At 35.7% G+C, this 25,415-nt stretch overlaps 1 protein-coding gene across 5 annotated transcripts in view; it reads left to right on the forward strand.

Moving 5' to 3' along the window:
• Nucleotides 1–25,204, forward strand: part of RBBP8 (RB binding protein 8, endonuclease) — a 40,024-nt gene extending 14,820 nt beyond the window's left edge. For 4 of the 5 annotated variants that reach the window (XM_059859209.1, XM_059859226.1, XM_059859232.1 and 1 more), the window contains 16 exons: nt 1,510–1,605; nt 3,673–3,785; nt 5,323–5,398; nt 8,466–8,632; nt 10,035–10,136; nt 10,839–10,936; nt 11,540–11,667; nt 12,599–13,484; nt 13,571–13,697; nt 15,566–15,666; nt 16,074–16,188; nt 17,088–17,240; nt 17,873–17,942; nt 18,902–18,998; nt 22,488–22,629; nt 23,461–24,204. In XM_059859209.1, the coding sequence (XP_059715192.1) occupies nt 1,510–1,605; nt 3,673–3,785; nt 5,323–5,398; nt 8,466–8,632; nt 10,035–10,136; nt 10,839–10,936; nt 11,540–11,667; nt 12,599–13,484; nt 13,571–13,697; nt 15,566–15,666; nt 16,074–16,188; nt 17,088–17,240; nt 17,873–17,942; nt 18,902–18,998; nt 22,488–22,629; nt 23,461–23,573 (2,584 nt within the window). In that variant the 3' untranslated portion in view covers nt 23,574–24,204. Of the gene's footprint in view, nt 1–1,509; nt 1,606–3,672; nt 3,786–5,322; nt 5,399–8,465; nt 8,633–10,034; nt 10,137–10,838; nt 10,937–11,539; nt 11,668–12,598; nt 13,485–13,570; nt 13,698–15,565; nt 15,667–16,073; nt 16,189–17,087; nt 17,241–17,872; nt 17,943–18,901; nt 18,999–22,487; nt 22,630–23,460; nt 24,205–24,572 lie in introns of those variants that run through there. The other variant, XM_059859242.1, reaches the window with a different exon arrangement.
• The last annotated feature ends 211 nt before the right edge of the window (nt 25,205–25,415 follow it).

A 25,415-nucleotide genomic window follows, 5' to 3' on the forward strand; every position in this document is an offset into this window, starting at 1 on the left:
TTGCTGCATCTGAATACCTGGGGTTTAGTATTTCAAACTTGGTAATCAGCTGACAATGAGCACCTTATTTTGTATCCCACTCCAGCATTGGAACTAATGACTTGTAAACCCTAGGTCAGAGACTGGCCATTATGCAGTGCCTTCATAGCCAAAGACGTCTTTCGTGTTTGTCAGATGCACTGGAACTTTAAGGAAAGAAAACTCAACTAAGAGCCGAGTTCCTTCTGTCATTTTACTGTCTTCATGGGGCATTTTACAGGGTTTAGGTGAAAGGCATGTAGTATTAGTGTACATTAATGTCTTACTTATTTATTGCAAATGACCTAGTGCCATAGAATGACTTAGAATTAACTAGAAACAATTTTTAAATTTGTTATTTTAAGCTTACTGTGAGTGGCATAAACAGAAAAAATGAGGGGATTTTTTGTGGTTTTAGTTTTTTGTTGGAGGGATTTTTTAATGTCCTAAACATCAGGAAAATACAACCTGCTTTTGTCAGACTTCAAATATTGCCATGGCTTGGCTGTACTTGGTTAGTGAACTGAAGTAAGAGAATTTTAACATTTTGTGCTTCCCAAGTTAAGGTACAAGCCTTAAATGGTCCATCATGCTGTTTGCATGTAACTGTTTTATAGGTTGAGTATGCAGTTGGAATGGCCTATGTGGGTCTGTGTGATAGTACCAAAAAATAAAGCATCTGTACTTAAATTTAAAGACTATATTTAAATATGCTTGTGATTGTACACTGTAGAAGCTTCCAGCTGCCCCATTCCCTTTATTAACCTATGATTGCTAGTTTCTTGAACTACTGTAATGCCAGCAATATAAAAATGTGGTTGGCTAAACATATGTTCAAGGGATAGTGCCAGTTTAAAAGTTTGTTTGTGTAAAAGAACTGTATCAAGTTAGCAAATATGTTTTCATTTCCTGGGGTGTGTGTGTGCCTAACAGCTTTTCATGAGGCAATTTCATGACTTCCACAAATAATTCATCTCAGGCACACTGAAAACAACTGCTTTCATGGATATATACAAAAGATTCCATGGTAGAAAGAAGAACTGGGAATTTCTGCTCAGAAATGAGTCATTGTCATGTTACACAGATTCAGGCACTTAACTTTTATTGAGCTCCCGTTAGATTCCCTGCAGCTCCACAACACAGTAAGGTGTAAAAGAAATGTTTGAGTTTGTTCTCTGAGATTGTTCCTTGAACATTGTTAGCTTTTATGTCTTGACTGTCATTAATTCTAGTTTTTACCTGAACAAAAATCAGACATAACAGAAGATCACCTGTATTATGAATTAAAAACTAGCTGCATCTTTCCTCTGTCATTTGCAAATTATTATTAATCAGAAACACTAGCTTCGTGTATCTTCAACATAATATTTGTGCTGATGATAATCACATTTCCCAAGGATATGAAAGAAACATGCCAGAGAAAATTCTCTAGTGAAAAAGTAATTACTGCAATTTAAAGCTAGAACTAATTCTTCCTCTTTTTCTTTTCAGGGATGCAGAGAGGCTTGAAGAGTTCTATACCAAGAACCAACAGCTCAGAGAACAGCAAAAAGCACTTCATGACACCATCAAGGTTTTAGAAGACAGGTGAAGTAGTGTCTTCTGGCTTTTGAGTTTGCTGAATTTTGCTCTTGCAGAGTAGCTCTGGATACTTTGCAAGTTGAGTTTGTTGTGTTTTGGTGTGGGATTATTGATTTTTTTTTTTTTTTTTAAAGTAAGCCAGTCCTTTTCTAATGCAATCCAAATAGTGTTTTCAAGAGAAAGGTGTAAATTTACATTTTTCTAACTGAGGAACAATAAATAAATATATAAGATATTTATCTATCTCATCTATGTAATTAAACATACAATCAATAATGAATATAAATAAATAGCAATTTCTGTTGTATTGCTTTTTTCAAAGTGCTTAGCTTGTTTAGTTCAGTTTCAGTAGAAGTTAGAATAGAGCAACTTGGGAGGCAAACAGACATTTTAGGGTTTGTTCTTTTGTATCCATCTTTGTATAGCTAAATTTTATATTGATCAAGATGTATTACAAGTACAAAACCCAAAGGCTATAATATGTTGTGAAACTAATGAAATAACTCACTAGGAAATGTTTCAGATTTGAGGAGGTCTTTTTTACCAATTGCCTGATTTGCCTAAATTTGATCACAGGTTCTGTCTGTTACCTTCTTTTGGACTTGGGTGTTCTCCTCACCTTTTTATCCATTCTGCCTTTTCCTTATTTGTTCCTGTTTAATGTGGTACAGCAAAACAAAACTAATAGCCATGAAATTACAGTGCATTTTTTTCATCTTTAAAAACTGTACCTGTTTTGGAAAGTATATGGTGAATCTGCTGTTAATAGGCTCTCAGAAACTTTCTGGGAACAGGAGATCATTACATGGTAAATGGTTTTCCACTATTCCTGTGTTGCCTCTTATTTTGAGCTGTGATACTTTACTTTTACTTTCAACTCCATTTCTCTGTGAAAGGCATTAGGGATAAGCTTGTAGCCATGCAGATAATAAACTTTCAGACCATGTAAGTAGAGAGGCATTCATGGTGTGGATGGATCTTTCTAATCCCTTGGCAGATGAATTACTCACATTGTGAAAAACAAAATAAGTATTTCAGTTGATTTAATACAAGGAAGTTATAATGCCATGTTTGTTACACATTCAAATAAGCTAGTATGGAAAGGCATTTCAGTATTTTACTTCTGCCATAATTCCACAATATTAAAACACCAATAAACAAGTATGGTTTTTACTTCCAATATTCAGCTGTGAAATTGGAAAGTTACATAGTTTGTTTTGTTAGGATCTTTTAATACTTGATGTAGTAGTATCAGCAGTGCAGAACTTTTGACCAACTAGTTCCTTATTTAGCAGGCAAAAGAGACTCTGGTTTTCACTTTGGCATTACTGTTAGCTTTTTGCTGTGTACCAGAAATAAATACATTCCATTTATCAACTATAAAATGAACCCATATTTCATTGCATGAATGAATGTGTCAGGTAAGATGGAGGGATTCTAACCAGTCCTTTTCTGCTCATTAATATGTTTTAAACAGCTAATCTCAGCTATTAGAGACAGTGGAGTCAACGCCACTCATGCACTTTTGGATCCACCTCAAATTATTGGTGCTTAGATAAAGGGTTTCACATTTTCTTGGCAGTTGTTACAGAGTGAAATTACTATTTGTCCTTTTTATTTTATTTTTTTGCTTAATAACAGTACGTATCCTTCTTAGATGAGGCAGGAATTCTAGTTACTGAAATGGTTTGCTTATTTTATTTTCTTGAATGACCTTTACGTAAAATGATGATTTATATCCAACAGTATTTTTAGTAAGATGCCTTACAAAGGATTTCAGTGGCAAGGTATAGCATGCTCCACCTTATTATATAAAGTAATGCATGTTGTTTTAGAAGTATCCAGTACCTACAATCATCTATGCAAATGTTAGAGCATATAGTATTAGATAGTTCAGAAATCACAAAACATTATGTGAACATATAAAACCACAGTACTTAGTGGCATTCTGCATAACTGTCAGAATTTTTCTGGTTTTCATTGTTCAAAAGGCCTGTTAAACATTGGTATCTGCTTCATGCATGGCAATATTCTTTTAACAGAAGGACCTTTTTCCTCTTCATTTTATTGTAGATTAAGAGCGGGGTTATGTGATCGCTGTGCTGTAACCGAAGAACATATGAGAAAGAAGCAGCAAGAGTTTGAAAATATCCGGCAGCAGAATCTCAAACTTATAACTGAGCTTAGTGAGTTTTATCCCCGAGCCTGAAGACAAAACATGCTATTTTGTAAACTAGTTCTCCAGTAATTCCTGTAACTTGATATAATTTATATGTGGTGTGTTTAGTAAGCCCAAAAACTTCAGTCAGGGGATACTTAACTGTACAGTCTGAAAATATGTAACATACCAGTGACTAGTCATTTGACCCACCTTCTTAGATTGAAGTGCTGATACTGAAAGTGAACTGACGTGGAAAATCTTACACTGTAAAGTAGCTACTTTAGATAAAATGTGACTGCTTCTGTTTATTCCTAGAGCTAGAACGATTGCCAGCTTTCCTAAGAAAACCCTGACTTCAAAAGGAGCTAGTGATTGCAAAGTATCAAGTTCAGACAGAAGTGGGTCCAGCATGTGTCCTGTAGTTGGTCTCGGACTTTAACTGCAGTAAACCCATAACTGTCACATAATCAACTGAGGACACAAAAAATGGCTTTATACCAGGCAGCTTTTAGCCAGCTCATTTTGAATCAAGAAATAGAACATGTGACACAAATTAAACTGTTCGTTTCAGGTCAGGTGATACACAAGCAGGACAGAAATATGTTCATAAAGAGAGTTTGGAAAGATTGGTTGTAAAAAGCGTAGAATAATGAAGGACAGAATTTTTGAATGTTAATGGTATCTTTACCATTAATTATATTGTATCATTTAGTTGTCTTTATTTGTCAAGAACAAGCAGATAATAAATGAGATTTAAAACATAGGAAATGCTAGACAAAAAATAGCTTTTTGATGCTTAATTAAATTATGGAAATACTATGCTAATACAGAACACATCAGTGTTTCAAGGACTTCTAATATTGAGCACTTGCATAAAATTATTCTGAGTTGTGAGTTTAATGATGAGCGGCAAACACGGTACAGCCAATCTCTGAATATAGCTCTGAACCTTAAAAATCAAGGTGGCACCTATTAGGTACAGATCTTGAGCTGTGACACAACAGTAGGTTCCCATGGGTTTGGGTTGAGATTTGTATAAAAATGAAAAAGATCATTTGAGGAATCTATAGGGAAAATAGACAACAGCAAAATAAAAACAAAAACATTAAAGTTTAAGTGGACAGAAGAGTTGGAGCTATCACTACATTAGTTTGAGGCAGCATGGAAGAAAGGCTCAACGGTTGCTTAAGTGGCTAAAACCAAATGCAAATTGCTTTGTATTTCATAGGTTATCCTTAGCCTAAGGAAGCAATTTTGTCCATGGAGGCAAGTGAGCAATTCACTCATCTTTACAACACAGTCTCACTTGTGTGTATGTGGACAAAAGTAATTAATGATTGTGTAGAACTAATGTTGTGAGACAGTAATTGTGTCACCTCTGCCTTTTCTAACATTTCATTTTACTACTTCTTAAATTACTATCTTGAAACTTAATTTTTGTAAACCACAGAAAAGTTGTTTGGTATTACATTTTACAAATGGTTCTGTTTCCTTCAAGGACAAGATTATCATGTTAATATGTGTATATTAATTTTTTAAATTCTTTTTTCTGTAAATTTCAGTGAATGAAAAAAACAACTTACAGGATGAGAATAAAAAGTTAACTGAACAGTTCCAGCAATTACAGAAGGAGCTAGAGTAAGTTTTGGGTTGTTTGGGATATTCCCCCATTCCTCGGTAGAAATGTCTAGGAATATAAATGTCAGCTTTTAAGTCTTTAAATCTTGTTTCCTCTTTCTGATAGACTGTGATAAGATAGCCTACTGCCACAACATAACAACATAAGCCCAGTTGCCTTCTATTGTGCAGATTTTTATTTTCTTTTAGCTGTGTGCATCTTGTTTTAAAATGGGAGTAAAACTCGGAGAAGTGAATTCATCATAGAAATTTTGCTTGACTTCTGATCACAGTGTATAGCAAAGCCTTACATCTCATGCTTTTATTCCTTATTTGCCTCTTTACCTTTTGTTTCCTCCTAGACTAAGACTTTAGAAAAGTAGTTACTTAGATAGTCAAAAAGTCCCAGGATCTTGCAATACATTTTTAAAATAAACTTACTATAATTTTGCAATTAAAAAAGAAAAATACTATAGTAAATTTTGAAAACAAGACATAGAAATAATGAGCTACAAATTGTGAAATTTTATTCTGCTATAGTAAGAATGTACCATCTAATGTTGCGGTTAATATGTGAATGTGGTGTACTGTGCAAGGCAGAGATAGTGTTCCTTTCTTTTTGTGGTCTGACATCATCTGAAACTTATTTCACTTTTCCCTATCTGTGACTATCTGTGTTTGTGCCTGGGAGAAATGGGACAGGATGTGTGGACTTGATACAGAAGGTTTTCTATGCATACCGTTTCTTTCTTGTCTCTGTCAAAATTCAACTTCAGTAGGGAGTGAAACAACTAGAGTTCAGTTCAGAATGACTGTAGTCCTATTCCTTTGTATTTCTTGGTTTGTCTCCCATCTTTGCACCTTCATTGTCTTTTTCTGTATGCATTTCATTTTCTCGGGATAACAGACTTCATGACCCCAGCTTCCACTAAAAATCTCTGGCCAATGCAGGCAAGCTGACAGTGACCAATGTCGCAATACGTTATTTGCTCTGCATGTTAGATGATCATTCAAATAAGTGCAGAGTTGAGTGGATAAACAGTCATTTACAAGGATGGTACTGCAGTTTTAATACAGTCACTTCATTTGGTTGTTTTGGTTGAGCTATAGTCATGGTACTTTATTTAGAATTAGCAACTTAGATTGATATAATATCATCACATTATAGGTGCAAAGTAGCAGGTTGTTTCTACTGCATGATATGAAATCAGATTTTTGCAGTCTTCTGCATTTTGTAACCAAGTTATAATATTAGGAATAAAAATCTGAGAATTCTCCATATAAGTGAAATCAGTGGAAGTGTAGAAGAATTGTATTATCTGATCCTTTATGACATTGAGATTTCATTATGCATGGATGGAAACAGCAAGGAAATTTCTGCAAAAATCTCTTCTGGAGTCTCAGATAAATCCATGATTCAAACGTTATTTATAACATAGTTATGATATACAGTATGTATGGCAGCTACTTCATTTGATGGTTTTTTTCTGTGATGGTATGTAGAAACTACCTCTTGGTATATAGAACTAAGCTGCAGAAAAATATATTTTTAGTAGGTTCATTTCTCAAACAAGGCCACGTGTGCCAGTAAATTGAAAGAGAGCTCTAACAGCTAACTTTATTTTGCAAAGTAAATTGATTAATCTATTGCTCTGTTGTTTATTTTGATTTGTGTCTTAAGATATTGCTAGTAGATAATACAGTTTTTCAGTGCTTTCTTTGTAAATGTGCTAGAAAAGAGGAATTACAAAATCACACAAGGGATTCATCAAGACTTGAGAACATCAATGCATCAGTATTTGTCACTAAGTGTTCAAAGTTAGTAGTGGTAAAAAGCCTAACTGCAAAAATGCTTTTTGTCTTAAGCCAGACAGCTTTTCAAACTTTTCCATTACCTCATTTTATATAAGATGTCGTGGTTCAGCTTCAATGCAAGCAAAATTTATCTGTATTTCCTCTTCTTCCCTTAGATCAAAACCTTATATCCTTCTCCTTATAGTTAGGAAATTATCTTTTGGCCTGTGTTTTCTCTTGAGAATCATAAAGGAAAGTGCAACTGCAGGAAGATGACCAAGCAGGCTGAGTTAGATTTCTGTGTGCTTTTCTTTTGCTGCCTCTTCCACATCTCACTGCCACCACCATAGGGCAGATAGCCCCTTGTGAGGTACTAAACAAACTATTTGAATTCAAAGATCCAAAATCAGTCCCTTTTTATTGTTATTTCCTCATTATGTTTAGATAGAGTTTTTGGAGAGAAATGACATTGTTGTTTGTTACACCAGTTTTTATATACTGACTCTCCAGCAGGCTGCTGGAGCTGACAGTGTGAGAGAAGGTAAACTTCATAACTCATCTTGTATTTTACATTACTTGTTTTCCATGCTTTTTTACATTATTCCCTGAAGACCTTTTTGAGTTGAGTTAGAGGTGACATCAATGTTTTGGAGGGGGATTGCTTTGAATATAGTGCTATTCAGTACTATATAAAAATTTCTAAAAGCTTTTATTTTGTATTTAAGGCAGTATTTCTGATCACTGAATATATTCTGAATTGGAAAGGACCCAACAAGGATCATCAAGTCCAGCTCTTAAGCAAATGGCCCATCCAGGGATTGAACCCAGAATCTTGGTGTTATCCAGCACCATGCTCTAACCAACTCAGCCAATCTCAGGGTCTTAAACTGTGAAGATGTACAGGGATTTTCATACAAGGGGGAGACACTGATCCATCCATTTCAGCATGCTTTTGTTAAAGAAGCACCTGCTTCAGAGCACAAGCTATAACCTCTATAGTACCTGATTTCTTCTGGGCAAAGGGGCTTCCATAGTGCAGTTGTATGTTGATTTCAAATGTGAAGAGCTAGGGTTGTATGGTGTTCTTGGGCTTGATGAAGCAATGGTCAATCTCTTGTTAGATGTATCTAAAAACTGGGTTGAGTATTACTTTTTTACAGTGCAATGTTGTTGAGGTGGCTGTATTTCCAGAATTGTTGGGTTCTCATACTGTGTGATTGTCCTGCTTGCTGAAGTGAAAACTCTTCATCTTGCTGACTTGAGGTTTTATTTGACCACTTGATTTGGTCTCCAGGATGCAAAAGCAGCAAGCTGTGGAGGCAGAAGAAGTTATTCCAGATTCTCCAGTTCTAACATCTTCATTTTCTGTGGTTAATCGTATGAGAAGAAAAAAAGAGAATAGGCATGTCCGATATACGGAACATACACCCCCAGATTTGGAACTTAGGGAAAGCAACAGTGGTAAGAGTATTTTTATTTTGTAATTAGTTAAGGGCTGAAGAGAAAGATAGATAGTGTATAAACTTGACTGCAAAGGGCAAAAACTAAAAAAAAAACCAAAAAACCTTGTGCTTTTTTTTGCTCTGCCTTTTCTCTTTTTATGTGATAATGCAGGAATCCAGGGAAAAACATCTATAGCAGTAACTGTTATATCAGTGATATGCTCAGAACTTATCTCAACCTTCTACTTTTATTCATCCATCTGCACATGCAAATGTAACAGTTTTCCAGCCTATATTTCTTCTCTACTTGCAAATTGGCTGTAAAAGCATCTGTTCAGGTTTGACTTGTGCACGCAGCAATGTCACCACCTAGTGGAGAGCGAAACATATATTTTGCCACATTCTGAAATTATTCTGCAACTGAAGTAATGTAACTGGAACTGGTAGATATCTACATGATCTCTCTGTATTCCACACTGTTTGTTGTTTTGTGTCTTAAGTTCAGAAGTATTGTGTGCATTTAATTTCCAGACTTTGTTCTGTTGTGTCATAGAAATAACTCTAATATATTTTGTCTACAAAAAGTATTTTTGTAAAATAAGGCACTTTGTGCTTGTGTTTTATTGATACACAGGAAATATTATAATCCAGGTCAATTTATCTTGTGGCATAAAAAAAGATATTTTAAGTTTGAATACATCTAAGTATTAGTCTTGACTAAAAGCCTCTTCCCAAGAATAAAAATAGGATAGCTGTGGGATGAAAAGGGTGGGCTGGTTATTCATGCCCTTTATTTTGCATTTGAAATTTTTAGTGCTGTGAGTAGTTTCTCCTTTCTAAGCATACCTTTCTCTTTCCATATTCTGTATGAAAAATGGAGCTACTAAATGAATCCAAAGTTTAATATGTAAGAAGTGGTGTGAATACCTGTCACAGTTAATGGCTTTGAAAAGCTATTGGTCATTAAGGTAGAAAAGACTGCATGGCATATGTTTGTCATGATTCAAATCTCAAGTTTTTCACTTTTTTATTACCTTAGCTGATGCAGAACATTGTTACCTTGGATGGTTTACTCTTCAATAATTTCATTGCCCTATTAACAGGTCAAATACAGCTTTAATAACTATTTTTACATGGTCAGACTAGATGGTGGTGTCATTTTGTGTTAGTATTGTTTTAGGACTGACTGGCTAAAGTCATATTTGTGAGAAAAGGATTAATATAAAATATATATAATTTTATTTTTATTCTGACATATCACTGTCATAAATTATCAGACGTGCTTACATTGCTGGATCTACTGAAATAGTAAATCATACATTTAAGTGCTTTTAAGATCTGGGTCATTGTCTGTATCTATGCAAAATTATCACAACAGGATACCTAATTTCACCATGTCAAAATGTTTCCGTATCTCCTAGTGTTTGGAAAAATTCCACTCTTTTCCACACAAGTGAGCACTCACCATGGAGGAGAGATACTAGTGACAGACACTTGTGATCCACAACTGTCCCCTGTGCCAAGTAAGTGTATTGATAGATTTAGTTCTAATTCCATTCAAAATGAGGCAAAAATATTGTAAAAGTGAGGTTTTGTCTCTTTAACCTTTTTTAACACATGCACCTAATAAAGCGTAAACCTTTTTAAATACTCTAATGACTGAGAATCAGCATGGAATTATTCATGCAAGTCAGGGTTGTGGTGGTTGCTGTTCTTGTGCTTTCCAATCTTATTATCTTGCCCCAGTTTAATTAACTGAGTAATGTTAAACCCCTCAAAGAAGGGAAACTCATCCATTTGTTTTCCTAATAAAAACACATGAAAAATAATGGTGACTGTCAGTTAGGAAATATGCAAGACAAGCATTGTATTATAAATACATGTTATCTCTGTTCTACATGCTTTTATCAAACTCTTTGTGCCCTGGACCAGGAGTGGGAAAAGCAATTTATACATTGATTTTTAATTTTGGGGAGCTGTATTATTCTGATTGGACACATGTTTCTCTGTGCTGATACAGCAGTTTGCTGTCATCAGAAATTCTTTTGCCCCTTTTGCCACTTACTTTCAGATACAATTTTTATCTGACAGAGATCAAACTATTTCCATAAATGCCAGTTTTAATTTGTGATCTCTTTCATTCTGTGTTTGTACCACCTCTCTGAGTCAAGCACAATAGTATAATGCATGTGTAGCTTATTGGGATCTTCTTTCTACTCACAAAGATAAACCAAGAGTGGGAGCATACCCTCTTCCAAAGCCATCTTTTAACTTGGCTGCAGTTGTTGCAGAAACAATTGGACTTGGTGTTGAAGAGGAATCTGTAAGTATTCCCAAATTTCTTACATAACCAACTTTTTGGGCCAGTTGTTTGCAAAAACAATGTTTTTCTCTTTTGCATTAAAATTCTGCAGAAATATTCCAGTAAGCTCACTTTGGTTTGCTTTTGCTTAGTCTTTGCTGACTTGAGCACGAAGAGATATAACTGTGCTGACCTGTCTGGGGGGGTTGAGGAGGGTAGAGACATGGTTCCTCCTTTCAAGTTTTGTTAGTACAGTGATCTAAATCCTTGGGTCTGATAAATTCCCTTTGTGCAGTAATCAAAGACACTGAAAAATGTTTCTTGGCCATGAGACTGATTGGTGACTCAGGTTAGATTATTTGATGGTTTTGGTTGGTAACTACCGTGAAAGTTATAGTATGAAGAATATTTTTGTGTCCATGGATGTGAATGAATTTTTTCAGTTTCCGTAAGATTTCTTTAAAGCTTCTGGTCATCTCTTAGCTTTTATGATTTTTCAGAGTTTTGAATGTTTTGATTTAAATGAGTCTTGAGAGTATTTATGTGCCAACCGAGCATATTTCTAATTTTAAATCCTATATCTTCTCACACCTCTTTTCTTTGTTTTCCTTCACCACTTGCAAGGAGTCCCAGAGTGTACTGAATCTTCCCCTCACTAATACAGTTACGAGCCAGGCCTCAGAGAGCATGCAGTGTGAAGACTCAAGAAAACATCCAACTTCTGAATCAAAAAATGATGACAACGCTTTAGGGTATGTTTCCACTAGGTTGTAATAGCTATAATTGTTTTAAGCAGGCTTATAGAAGTTTGGGTCTTTGTAGAATTTCAAACCACGCAGCATTTTGCTTTAAAGGTATAGAAATGGAAATAAATATTTTGTATCAGAGGGGTTTCTTTCAAGTAAATAACATGATAAGCAAAGAAACTCATAGAATGCAAAACTGTAGGCTTTTACTTAATTCACAAACTTCTTCTTTGGGCTTTTTGTGCACACAGTCCCTTCTTTCCTAACTTCTCATTATTGCAAGGTATCTTCTGAGGCCCACAACCCTGTGGATAGTGGGCCTAGAGCTGGAATGCAAGAAGGATCTTATTGCTCTGATTAGGTGTCAAACCAATTGACTGCTGCCCTTCCCACTCTCCTCAGGATATTGTGGTCTAAACTGGATTTTTTTGGCCCTCTTTGTCATCTTGAATGTGTTTTGTTGATGACAGGTAAAAAACAGTACCTGAAAGGAGCTTGCACTTTTTCCCTTCACTTGCAGAAGCTTTAAGAATCTGTTGTGGTTTTAAGATGTATACAAGAACCTAAATAGAATCCTATTGCAACCATTCTCACTTTCTTCCTTTCATTGCGCTGAAAGGTAGGGAGTCCTTGGATAGAAGAGATACTTAGGCAAGCTTAACTCTGTCCTTGGTTCTCAGTTGAATGTGGAACAGAATTTCATACCATACACCAAAATAAAGGACAAGATCTACATTTTGTTTGCCTTCTACAGCTCTAAGTGCAACACTAGCTATTCCTAGAATAGGTTAATTTTTGTTTTTCCTTCTGTTTTCCGTTAATACTAGCAGCTCACGCAGCTTTAAAGCAGATCAGCAATAGGAAAGATTTTTTTTATGTCACTTTCTCTCCTTCCATCTTTACACCAGAAAAATCTCTCATGTTTCATTGTATTCAGTATTTCAGATCCATCTCATAATACTCCACCACATGATGACTGGGATTCTCGGGTAGCTTCTCCTGTTTTTGGAGCTTCTAGCAGCATGAAGAACAACTCAAGTACAGTTCATGCTCCTTGTATTTTAGATTCAGGATTGAAGCCTCATCTCAAAACCAACCTCTTCAACAATCCATCCAGTACCAGATCTCATAAAAGTAGATCAAAATCTGAAGATGTTGCTTTTGTTGCACCACTGAATCTTGGGACGGAAATCAATTCAGTAATCAGTCAGGCCTCTGTCCATAGGCAAATGGTTGTGAAAAAGAATTCTAATGAGGCTTTAACCTGTGTTGGAAACACCTGTACAGCTAAAAATGAGGTGATCAAGAGTGATGTCCTCCTTGTTTACCAGAAGCAGCTAGAAGGCAGGTGTGCTAAGAGAAAGAAAGCTGAAGATGATCATGCAGTTAGCTGTGAGCAAACATCATTCAGCAAAGAGAACTCTGTGCCCTTTCGATCTGATGTTCAGCAGGTCAATGGGGAACATACAGGGGATAAGCCCTTGGATCTGTCTGATCGCTTCTCTGGAGTTCGTGCTCAAGAGAAAAAACAAGGAAGTGAGGAGACATATAAAAACAGACTGAAGCAAGTGACTCTGCATGACATTTTTTCACACATAGGGAAAACCATTCCTGAAGGTTCAGCATCCGTTCAAAATGCCAACAATGAGAGCTGTTTGTTGGGCAGAGATTTACAAGAGGAATCCTGTGTACAAGAGGCAGTGCTGGGAAGAGCATTCCCTGACAGGAAAAACCAGATCCCAACGAAAGAAGAAGTTCCTCCCTTCAAATTTGCACCACTGCCGAGTTCTGCAGAGACAGAGGAACTTTTTGATGATGTAAAGGTATGCTTTTCTGACTCTTTTTTTCTTCTCCTTTGAAGTATTTTATTTAAGTTTTGGGTAATAGTAAAATTGCAATATGTTGTTAGGTTGCCAGTGGCCATGTACCGAATAGAAAGAAAACAAGGACAGGACATGGAGAGTCTGAACCAGCATCTGTACTTCAGCCAAACCCTTGTAGACTATCAAAAAGTAAAGCACAGCAAAATGAGCAAGGTAACTTGATGAAAATATTCCTTTTACTGCCTGCCTACCCCCTCAGCCTGTGCTCAGATTGAATAGAATTTTTCCTATCTTCCTTTCTTCTACTTTAATCCTTTGTTCTGCTTCTAACTCAGTCACATTCTATTTGGGATTTCTCAAGATCACCCCCAACATGTACAAATCTGTGTCTTCCTGGCATACTTTTGCCACTGTATAATAAATATATCATTGGTATTCAGGTGTACATTCGACAGGCTAGGAATCTTGTTCTCTCTTGATTGTTTAGTATTGTTCTTTGTTGCAGTGTAATAATAAAATCTCATTAAGTTTGAGTTTCAACTATCTATATCAAATACTTGAAAACTACTCAAGTGTAATCATAAGTCATTTTGTTAATATTTTTCATTATTCCTAATGATCTGGTAAGGAAATTTGTACCTTCATTGATAATGAACACAGGCTGTCGTATATTCTATCCAGAGCATGTATCTTCTTTCCTCTTAAGTGCTCCCAGTTGGAAAACTAACTTTTTGAACTAGTGTTTTAGAATCAAAGCTTCGGTATTCCTCAGCCAAGCTGTTACACTGCATACTTTATTTGGAAATAGTTGCATTATGAATTTAAAAGATACTTGCCAATAGTTGGTGTGGCCATGTAGCTTGAAATCTAAATATTCCCCTCAAAGATTAATCAAGAGGCATCTTTGGAGCAATGACCAGACACTTTTGTACTCTTTGCTTAGACCTGACACTTGCATTGTCATTGATCTAACTTCAATAGTGACCCAACTGGGAAAGGCACCTCCTGGACCTGTTATTTGTAAGCAGAGAAGGACTGGTAGGTAAAGTGATGGTTGGGGGCTATCTTGAGCATGACAGTCACAAAATGATAGTTTTCCATTCTCAGAGAAGTAGGAAGTGGGAGGTAGCAGAACTGCTACCTTGAACTTTTGGAGGGCAGATTTTGGCCTGTTTAGGATCACTTGATAGTCCTCCCTTGGGAGGTGGTCCTGAAGGGCAGAGGAGTCCAAGAAGTGTGGACATTCTTGAAGAAGGAAATCTTAAAGGTGCAGGCTGCCTGTGTGCTGCAGGTGAGATAAGGGAAAGAAGGCCAGCCTGACTGAACAGAGAGCATTGGCTAGAACTCAGATATGAGGAGTTTCTGACTTTTGGAAGAGGGAGCAGGCAGCTTCAGGAAAACTACAAGGATGTTGAGAGGTTGCACATAAAATAAGAATATAAAGTATAAAAATAAGAATGGCCAAAGTCCAGCTAGAGAGTAACCTGGCTACTGCCATAAAAAATATTTCTGTAAATCCATCAGCAACAAAAGTAGGGCTAAGAAGAATAAGCTGTATTGGATGTGGGGGAAACATAGAGATAAAGAATGAGGAAAAGAATGAGGTACTTAGTGCATTTTTGCTTAAATCTTTAATAGTAATTCTCAGGGTACCCAGCCCCTAAGCTGGAGGGCTGGAATAGGGAGCAGATTGAAGCCCCCATAGTCCAAAGGGAAATTGTCAGTGACCTCCTGCACCACTTAAACACACACAAGTCTATGGGGCCAGATGGGATCCACATGAGGGTACTGAGGCAGTTGGCAGAAGTGCTCAGCGAGCCATTTTCCATAATTTATCAGTAGTCCTGGATGACCAGGGAGGTCCTAGTTGACTGGAGGTGAGCAAATGTGACACCCATCCACATGAAGGGCTGGAGTGAAGATCCAGGGAACTACAAGCCTGTCAGCCTGACCCAGGCTGATCCCAGATCTCCTTGAGTGCCATCATAAAGCACATCCAGAAAAGCCAGCAGATCAGATGCTTCTGGCAGAGTTTGATTCTAATTATTTGTCCCTTTTTTTCTCATATTCTGTGCATACAGACCTGAAAGATAAACCTTCTATAGATAACTTCCAGTGGAGCATAGACCCAGGAGCTGACCTTTCACAGTACAAAATGGACATTACTGTGATTGATACAAAGGTGAACTTTTATAATAAGTCTGCATGTTCTGTGATGTTGGAAAAGCCTGCAAAGCAGTATCCTGAACATTGTTCTGGGCAGACCAAACCTACTTTCTAGGTTTGGTCTGCCCTACTTTCTAATAAAATTTGGCTCATTTGATATTTGTTCATGCTGTTGTTATCCTAAAACATGTCCACTGTTTAGTAGTATTCCATAAACTCAACAGGAATATTCTCAGTATGCAAGTGGACGAATGGTTGTGAGAAAGAATTCTAATGAGGCTGTAACCTGCAGGAAAAAAAAATAAATCAGTGTCCAAAAAGAAGCCAGTAACTGCTTTGAAAGTGTTTCAGATACACGGCATTGACACTGACTAACTAATTGCTTCTGAGTGCAATTGTCATGTTTGCTTCTTTTTTCCCTAGGGTGGTTCTCATACCAGAGTTGGAGGGGAAGTTGTTGATATGGATTATACTTATGTTAGTGACAGTGTGCTATTAGAAATGAAAAATCAACAGCAAAATCAGGAAAGCAGTCCACGTAAGACTTTTTTTTTTCCTCTTTTCTTCAGTTCGGTTTGCTTTTTTGTGGTATGGTGGGGATTTGTTGGAGTTTTTTTTGTTTGGTTGATTTTCTGAGGAGGAGGAGGAAAGAGTAAAAGGGCACTTTTTTTTTTCCTGTATGGCTAGATAGTAGAAAATGGTTTGCAGTAAAAAACTGGTGATGAATTTTTATAGGTTACACAGGTTCAGTCTGTTTCCTAAAGAGTTGGTGGTGGGTTTTGAGGTTGTTTTTCTTTTAACATAGGTTAAGAAAAAAGACAGAATTTGTGCTGAGAGAGCCAGTAGCTAGCTATTCGTTTACCGTGCTTAAAGGGTGAAATACTTAACCATATAACAGTTCTGATCTCACCTGCAGTAAACAGCTTTGAAAGATTTCTATGTAATCACATCATACTTTGTATGAGAAGACTAATTTAATTTTTAATAACATATAAATAGAACTAGTATGTTTAAAATGAATCCAAATGTGTTTATATCACTTTTACTGTATGGTATGTGGTGAATCATGGCTGCAGGGCAGTGACTATTTCCTATCCACAAAAAGTATTTCCTTTTGCTTGGATAAGTCCATAATTACAGGAACAAAAATTTGACATATCCAGTATTAAGGTTTAAGGTACCTCACGGTGATTTTAGCAGTTAATCAGATTTTAGAAATGGGATCCAAGGTATCTGAAAAATAAATGAGCATTGGCCACATTTGAAAGATTGACAGAGAAGTTACAGCAAGAATTAAGGTGTAGCTATTTTTGAGTTAATTGGTACTGGAGCAGTAAGCAATGTTTATTCTTTTGATACAGATTTAGTCAAAATGCAATTTCTTGACTAAAATCATTGAGACACTGATTTGGATGTTCTTTGTGCTTTTAATAACAGGAGGAGAAATAACAGATATGTTTGATCGAACAAGCCATGAAGAATATGAATCCTGCCTACCAGAAGATAGTCCTCCTGCATGTGATGAAAGAGAAACTCTTCATGGTGAAGAGCAGGATAAGGGATTAACAGCAGCAAGCAAGAAACTAAAGAGTGGGATATAATTTGGTTTTGTCTTTATTAGCTTACTTAAACTACAAGAGTTGATTTGAAATCAGACTCTGTTCTTAGGAACAAATATGCCAAATAGGAACAAATATGCCAAATTAACCACCAGTTCTTTTTGCATCAGTTGCTTTGTGGTAAAGTTGATTACTTGTAAGGACGAAACATAAAGCAATATGAATTTCTTTTTTTTTTTTTTTGGTAGTTCATTTATCACCACACAAATGTGGAATGTATAGTGGAAGTTGGCACAGCAGCAGAACATTAAATTGACTCTTAAAGGAAACACCAGGTTTTGGCTATAGTTATTTACTTCCTTTCTTCTCACTATTCTAGGTTCTATAGAAGATTTTACAGTATTTTGTATTGTAAGCAGCCTTTCCTTGGATGTTCTTGTCTTTTTTGCTTGTGTCACTGCTGCTTTCCTTCTGCTCCAGTAATGCTTTTTGATTGATGGTTCTATCAATTCTGTATTACTTTTTATATCTATTTGAATCCGTTGTCTCAGACTGAAATGTACATGGCATTTTTATATTTCTTAACACTTAGTTAATAATTTTACAGAAGTTTCTGCAGGCAGTCTGTTAACCTTATATTTTGTTTTGCATGTCTACTTACAGAATATGAGGATAAACAAGATAAAGCCAAGCAGAAAGCTTTTGTGGAGCCTTATTTCAAAAGTGATGAGAGGTAATTTAGTTTGTTCTCTATGGGCATTTTAAGGCTCTTTGTATCTTCCCTATAGGAAACTTGATTTTCCATAAAATAAACGTGTTTGTGTGTAACAGCCTAGCTGCTGAAGATGCAGAAGCAGAAGATCTACTACATTAGATAAAAGACTTTAGATAAAAGCTGGGGTAAGGGAAAAAAATGTTGAGATGCCTATTACATTTGCTGAAGAGAAGGGATTGCCTCTTCTGCTTTTTATAATTTTAGTGAGTGCAGTGTTTTGTAATCTATGTGGCTTCTTACAGGCATATGGTCATGCCTGAATTTATGAGCCGAGGACCTGCGGGCTGCTTGTACAAATGAAAACCTTTCCTTCTCTGGTATTTTTACCCCTTGCTCTCTAGGCAATAAATGAATAGTGTTCAACAACTGCACCTCTTAGTGCCTCCTCTGTTCCCTTCCAGTATAATCATAATTAGAAGTCTGAGTCTTCCTTTCATAATGATACCAAGCCCTTCTGGTAGCTTATATTTTATCTCAGTGCATGTTTTCTTTGTATAGGAAAACTTGCTTACTGTTTTGAAAGCACTTAAGTTGAAAAGAACCTACTGATCTTGAACCCCAACACATGTTCCTCTCATGGGAATCATTGCAAGCACAACTCTGTCTTGGACAAAAATATTCTATAGAAGATCTCTGTTTGAGTAATTTCTGTATAGTAATTACTTTTACACTATGAAAAGCCATAATAATGAGACACACTTCTCTGGTTATGTAAAAGTTCATATTACATTTGAAAACTGTTTTATTTATAGAAATTGCCCTATTCAACTATGAAAGGCAGTATGATTTGGGTTTTGTATTTGTTTTCTGAATTATTTTTGACTTGTCTGTCCATCATTGTGTTGTAAAAAAATGGAAAATTCCAGTCACATAGAAGAAATGAAGTACTATTATGTGAAAGCATTTTTGTTTTTCAGAAAGAGTACTGTGTTAGATTTTCCTCATATTGAGGTTATTCGGAAAAAAGAAGAAAGAAGAAAATTACTTGGCCACACTTGTAAGGAATGTGAAATAGTAAGTAGTGCTTTAAAATTTGTCAGTCTTCCATTCTTCTAACTCCAGACAGTATCTCAGTGCTGAAGTGCTGTTTTTAATTATTAATCTGGTTGCATCATCATCATTACCTACAGTAGCTGGGAAGTAAGTGTTTACCAAAGCTGGATAACCAAATTTGCAGGTGGTTTGTTTGTTTTTAGTGCAGTAACCACATATAGCATGGAAAGACTTGCGTTTGATTTTTTGTGCATATCTGCATGACAGAAGAGCTTCTTACATCATGGTTCCAGTACAATTACTGTTAATAAAAAACACATTAGCTGGTCAAAGAGCTATTTCAGGTTTCCAAACTTTAGAGCAAAAGCTCTACTGAACTTTATGGGTGCTGGAATAAGTTCTGTATCCCATTGTACTTTTATATAGATAGATCTCGTTTTGGTTGATTTTTTTCTTTCTTTTCTGGGTTAATTTTTTCAGATAATTACACCAGCATAGGAGACAATGTGTATATTTATGCAAATGCATGCAAAAATGTTTAAATTTATTTGTTTAAAATACTTGTTAAAATACTTGTTAACGAATTTTCCATTTCACATTACACGTTTTTTTCCTCCCTTTCTATTTCCTAAGCTGCTTGGTGTAGAGATGAAATATCGACATAATTACATGTGTAATAAGAACATATTTTATTTAGCCATTAATAGAGTTACGAGCTAATAAATGATGACTCAGTAGAAGTGTGGATTAATGACTGAACAATGATGGATTTTCATGAATCTTTCCAATTAATTTCCACATATATATAGAACCAACATTTTTCAGAGATTCTCCTGCTATTCACTTTATAGTTAAGTCCCATTTACTTAGCTGAAGAAATTTATTAGAGTATGCTTTTAATAAAAATATTTTCTGAAAAATATTGGTAAAACTCACTAAATACAAATATTTAATTTTTACAGTCAACTATAAATACTATTTTTAAAAATATGTTTGATTTAAAGAGTTTGAAAGAAAACAAAACAGCCCTCAGCTTTCAGTCTGTTTCATGGTTCCAGAGCCATGTGTTAAGCATTTTAATTTCCGGTTTTTGTAAGCTAGAGATCTTCCTTCTGTAGATCGAATTCGTGTCACTTTCTGTCAAATTGGAGTGATAACTATAGTGTCTGGAAACATTCACAGCTCCAGTTTTGTAACAGTAGGTTTCTACATTAAATGCTAGGAAAGTTTGGGTTTGTTGTTGGTTTTGGCTTTTTGGGGCTTTTTTTTAAGTCTACACCATTCAAGATTAATGTCTTGGAATGTGTGGAATGCTTGGCTGTGTCATTGCACAATAATAAAACTAGCTTTGAATTAAATGCCTGTGAGTGAAGGGAGTATTGAATAAAGCATAAATGATACTTTAGAAAAGTCTTGGCTTGCTGATTGGCCATATGGGTTTGAAAAGCTGCCAAAGTCTAAGGGAATATTTAGGGAGTATCAGTAAATTGATTCTGGCCCTGTACTGCAAGTGGTGTCAGTGAGGTCAGTTACTGTCACTCTGAGAAGACCTGGGATTTAACTTCTGCACGTGCTGCAGCAGGCTGATATTAAAGTCCTTTATAAGTGCTTATCTTAAAGCCTTGTGGAAGCATCTCATTCACTTTACAGTGTAGAACTTTTGATAAGAAGTCTTGTTTTGGTTTTTTATCACCTTGTGATGCTATCAAAGATTGTAGGCAGAAGTTACAGGTAGCTTGTAAAAGTAACAATTGTTAGTGTGGTTATTAAGTGTAGCTACACTTAGGTAGTAGGAGGACCACTCAGATGCATTTTTATATGCATTTAGATTACAGGAATTATTCTACAAATTTTTGCTAAACTAATGGGAGGAACATTTTTAGGGTTTGCTCACTTTCTGAAACTGCAAATTGTAGAGTTCTATAAACAATTCTTTTACAGGGAAGACAGCATGAGATTGCAGTATCTTCACACATGGAAAAACTAGCTTGAATGTTTTGTGTGGATAAAAACTCTCATTCTCTGTCAACCCTAATAGATTTCTAAAGAAACCAAAGAAGAAGTCTCTTTCTAATTTATTTTTTAAACATGCTTATCTTGATTTTTGATTGTTCTTATTTTCTGTTCCTACTAAACTGTACTGTATTTTTCATTGTTGGATCTGTAATTATTCCTTACTAATCAAAAATTGTTTAATTTAAAAAAATGCAACATACTAACAACTTTTAGTAGATTAATTTCTAAAATTTCAGGCTATTTACAGGACAAAATAAGAAGCACTGCTAATTATCCCTAAATAAAACTCAGCAATATTTGTCTTATACAGACACTCTAGAATTTTTATAGTTAATTTTGTTGACTTAACACCTCGTTCTTAACTTTTGTCAGTAAAAATTGAATGAGCATACTTTACAATTTCAAGTAGGTTTTCTGAAATCATGCCAGTAACTGAGAGCATGAAATAATCTCTTTTGATAGAGGTATCCTGTTCTCTTCCTGAGTTCCCCAGTCTAGGTCACTTTCTGTCTGATTGAATGAGTTATAAACTTTAATTTGCCTTTTTGACTTGTAACACTGCCATTTCAGTAGAATTCTTTTACTGTTTTCACAAAGGTCAGGTTTCTTGTGTGGCTGTGACTCTTGACTTACCAGTTGAATCAAACAGTGCATTCACTTTTAAAATATTTTGACCCCCTGTGTGCTCTAAGGTCCAGATTTGTATTTTTAGGAAATCCAACTAGAAATACAAATTAAAACAGTAGAAAACTGCATGGAAAAAAATAAATATACTCTAACTTTCTATGATGCTACTCAGGGAAACACACAGCAAAAAGGTTTGGAGAGAGTATATACTTTTCTCACTGCAGCCCCCAGTACAGCTGACAGCGGTGGAAGAATGTAGCCAATTTGCTATAGAGAATGCTCAGCTGACAGATAATTTCTGGAGTCCCAGTGTCAGTCAGCTACTTAAACTAACTCTTTATTTACTTCTAATTTGAGACTAAGTAAGTAGGAAGAATTTTGACTTAAGTTTGCAGTTACTACTGTAAATTTGGATACTGGAAATAATTCTGCAGCATGGGGTTTGCAGTGGGCTTTTTTTTCTTCTTCCTTTTAAAATTTTATTTCTAGATGAAAGCTGACACTTAAACTTTAAAATTCCACTCTTTCAACACCTGTGCTACTTAGCTTTGTAAAATCACTAAGTAGATTGTTGACATAAGTAATTGTACACATGCCTCAACCTTGTTACTTATGGTATGTTAAAAGATAGAAGGTTAACAAATTTGCCACGATAAAGTTATACTTAGTCTGTAAATTCAGTAAGCTTTTAGGATAATTGCCAGCTGTTTGTCATTTGGATAACAAATCTCTACTCTGGCTGTCCTCACCATTGTTTTTAGATAACTGTGTTAATAAACACAGTGATTGATAATGTCAATTGTGTAAAGCAGCTTCTATTATGTATGAATTTGTTAACTGGGATTTTTCTCCCCCCCTTACATTCAGTATTATGCAGACATTCCAGAAGAAGAGAGAGAGAAGAAACTAGCTTCCTGTTCAAGACATAGATTTCGCTACATTCCTCCAAATACTCCTGAAAATTTCTGGGAGGTTGGATTTCCTTCCACCCAAACCTGTGTGGAAAGAGGTTTGTGCCAAAAAAAATCTTGTAAAGTACTTTTTAAAGCCCTTTCCCCCACCACCCTGAAATTATCTCTAGTTCATAGCAGCCTTTCTCACCCAGTCCTGTTGAAGTCTGTTTATCAGCAGCCACTACAGCCACCATTGGCTGGTTTTAGCAGTTCCTGTACTTCTAAAAAAGGAATATAAGGAGAATTTCTTAGAGCCTAGATAGAGAAGCTAGAAGTAATTGGGATTTTCATAGAACTTAATTTAAACCCTATATATTTTTGACCATAAGCAAGAATTGGATTTTCAAAAGTAAAGACCAAGAGATTGTACTTACTTAGGAGAGACAGGCAGCACTATTGATGTCCTTTGTCAGTGTTTTTAGAGCTTCATAATACCAGGTGATAATGGAAATGTTGCAGGTAAGGTGTAGCTAAACAGTTCTTCATATATATACCCTGCTTGTTAGTGACAATGAAAAGATGTGGTGTTTGGTTTTGGGGTTTTTTTAAAAGTGTCTTCACAGAGAAGTTTGTTCTTTCTAAATAATTTTTCAAAATCTTAGAGCCTGGTGTAAAAATGATGTTTTACAAATTATGTTAAAACACAGTGAGTTCGTGGCATACTCTACGTACAGTTTTTCAGAAGTGGTGAAGTGCTGGGGTGAGGAGGCCCACAGCAACTCTGAGTTCCATTTATATATTTACTTGTGCATTAGCTGTGAGACATTAATCTTTGCTTTTATCTGTTCTTGTTACAGTGTCAGGTCAAGCGTAGGAAAATGTAGCCAGAGTTGTGTATGTGTGTTGTGTGATAGTGTTGCAGTATCATCCTTAATCTTTCACAACAGGGAGCCTTGATTTTTATGGACCGTATAACTTGTTACTACCCATTTGGAATCTGCTTGCAGCCTCATTAAAAATTAGCTTCTTGGCTGTCTCCTTGTTCTTCTGGAGTAAGTAAGAGCTGTTCAGTTGTTAATGGTTCTCAACAGCATATCAGAGGCAGACTTTAGATCAACCCTCCCTTGGAAAAGGGAATATTTTGTAGCAGTGCAGCAAGAGAACTAAAACACAAGAGAGCTCCCATGATGAGCAATTGCTCTTGCCACTCCAGTGTAGCGGGGTACAACATATGTATTTTCTACTCCTTATTGGTATCTTGAACCATCAGTTTGTGTTGTTTTGGTTTCTTTGGTTTTTTTGGTTTTTTTTTTGATAACTGAGTTACATTGAATTTTCCAACTATGGAGAATTTTCCAACTATGAAGTAGAAATCTACTACTCTCATTTCGGTGGATGTTGTTGCTGATCAACAGTAAGGAATTGACAAAAGCCAGGTGCTGAAACTGACTTACATAAAATGTCTGTTCACTGTCAGTGTTAGCTAAGTTGAGCATGTTATAGAAATTTTCTATCCACTTCTCTTATCAGAGGGCTTTCAAGGTGTGTTTGATCCATAGGCTCATGTTCAGCTTTTTCCAGTCTTTATAAATCTGGGTGCTCTTAAAACAGAGGGAGGTACTGTTTATACCTACAAAACACATGTGCCTGAAGTTTCCTCTGTATTACTAGGATTTACATTTTCGAAAGTGATTTTTATTAGTGAATTGAACTAGAAGTTCTTGCATACTTTGTTACTCTTATGTAAAATCCTTGGTAGAAAGAAAATGGAAAGTGCAGTTGTGTTTTGAATAGATGAACAATTCATAGTTTCCATTCTGTTCTTCACCGTTAACTGTCTGTATTGCATTACTGTGCAGTCACCTACTAGAAAGCAGCTGTGTATTTTAATGAATGATATTTGCACACTGGGATCTCAAAACTTCTATGTGGAGTCAGAACCAGTTGCCCCAAAAGGAAAAAAAAATGTACAAGTTATTTTTTGAGGCTAAACACACATTAAAGCTTGTTATGGCTGTTTTTATATAGTATTTCTTACCCCAGGTTCATTCTTTTTAAGGTTACATTAAAGAGGACCTTGCTCCCTGTCAACGTCCAAAAAGGCGGCAGCCTTATGCTGTGATGTTTTCTCCAAAAGCCAAAGAGCAGAAGACATAAAGGATGGGGAAGTGAGGAGTGCCAGCCTGAAGTGAATATCTCCTGTCCGTAGATATTTATAGTTAATATAAACTTGAAATAAAGAACTGTGTTTTCCACAATGATAGATAAATTGTTTAATTGAATATGTAAATTTTATAAAATTCATTTGCAAGTCTGATGTACCAGGAAACAAAACTATTTAATGTATGTTTGTTTCATATTTTGTTAATACATTTTGTATTTGTTTTTGCACCTGTCAGAGAAGTCTCCTACTTTTTTTTTTCTTTAAGGCCAGCAGCTGAAATTCCAGCAATTCCTGTCTGAACTTTGTGTCAGTGAGTAACTGCTTTGAAGTCACTGAAATCAGTTATTTTTGCAAGAGTAAATGTCTGTCAATGGAAATAGAAATGACAATTTTCTAGGGTGCTTTTATTTTGCTCTGGATTTTCTTGTATTTTTTTTCTCTTGTTGCAATAATGGTTGTATCTACTTGGAATAAAGCTGCATTAAATATGAAATGTATCTACTGTTCATAGTTTGGAGGTGTGAAAACCAGGAAGTCTCAGTGTCTTTCTTCAATTCTGGTGTTAAATGTATAGTACCATGTTTTCCTCAGTGTTTAAATTAGAATGTCTAATATTCCTTTTATTTTTTCCTTGAAATCTCTTTGCATATATGTGTCTCATTTATTGATAAAGATACACATTGTTATTTCTAAATTTGGGTGACAGCTATGCCCAGAGTTCTCCTAGTGGACAGCAGT

The sequence above is a fragment of the Haemorhous mexicanus genome, chromosome 1, assembly GCF_027477595.1.
Source record: "Haemorhous mexicanus isolate bHaeMex1 chromosome 1, bHaeMex1.pri, whole genome shotgun sequence".
NCBI classification, from domain to species: Eukaryota; Metazoa; Chordata; class Aves; order Passeriformes; family Fringillidae; genus Haemorhous; species Haemorhous mexicanus.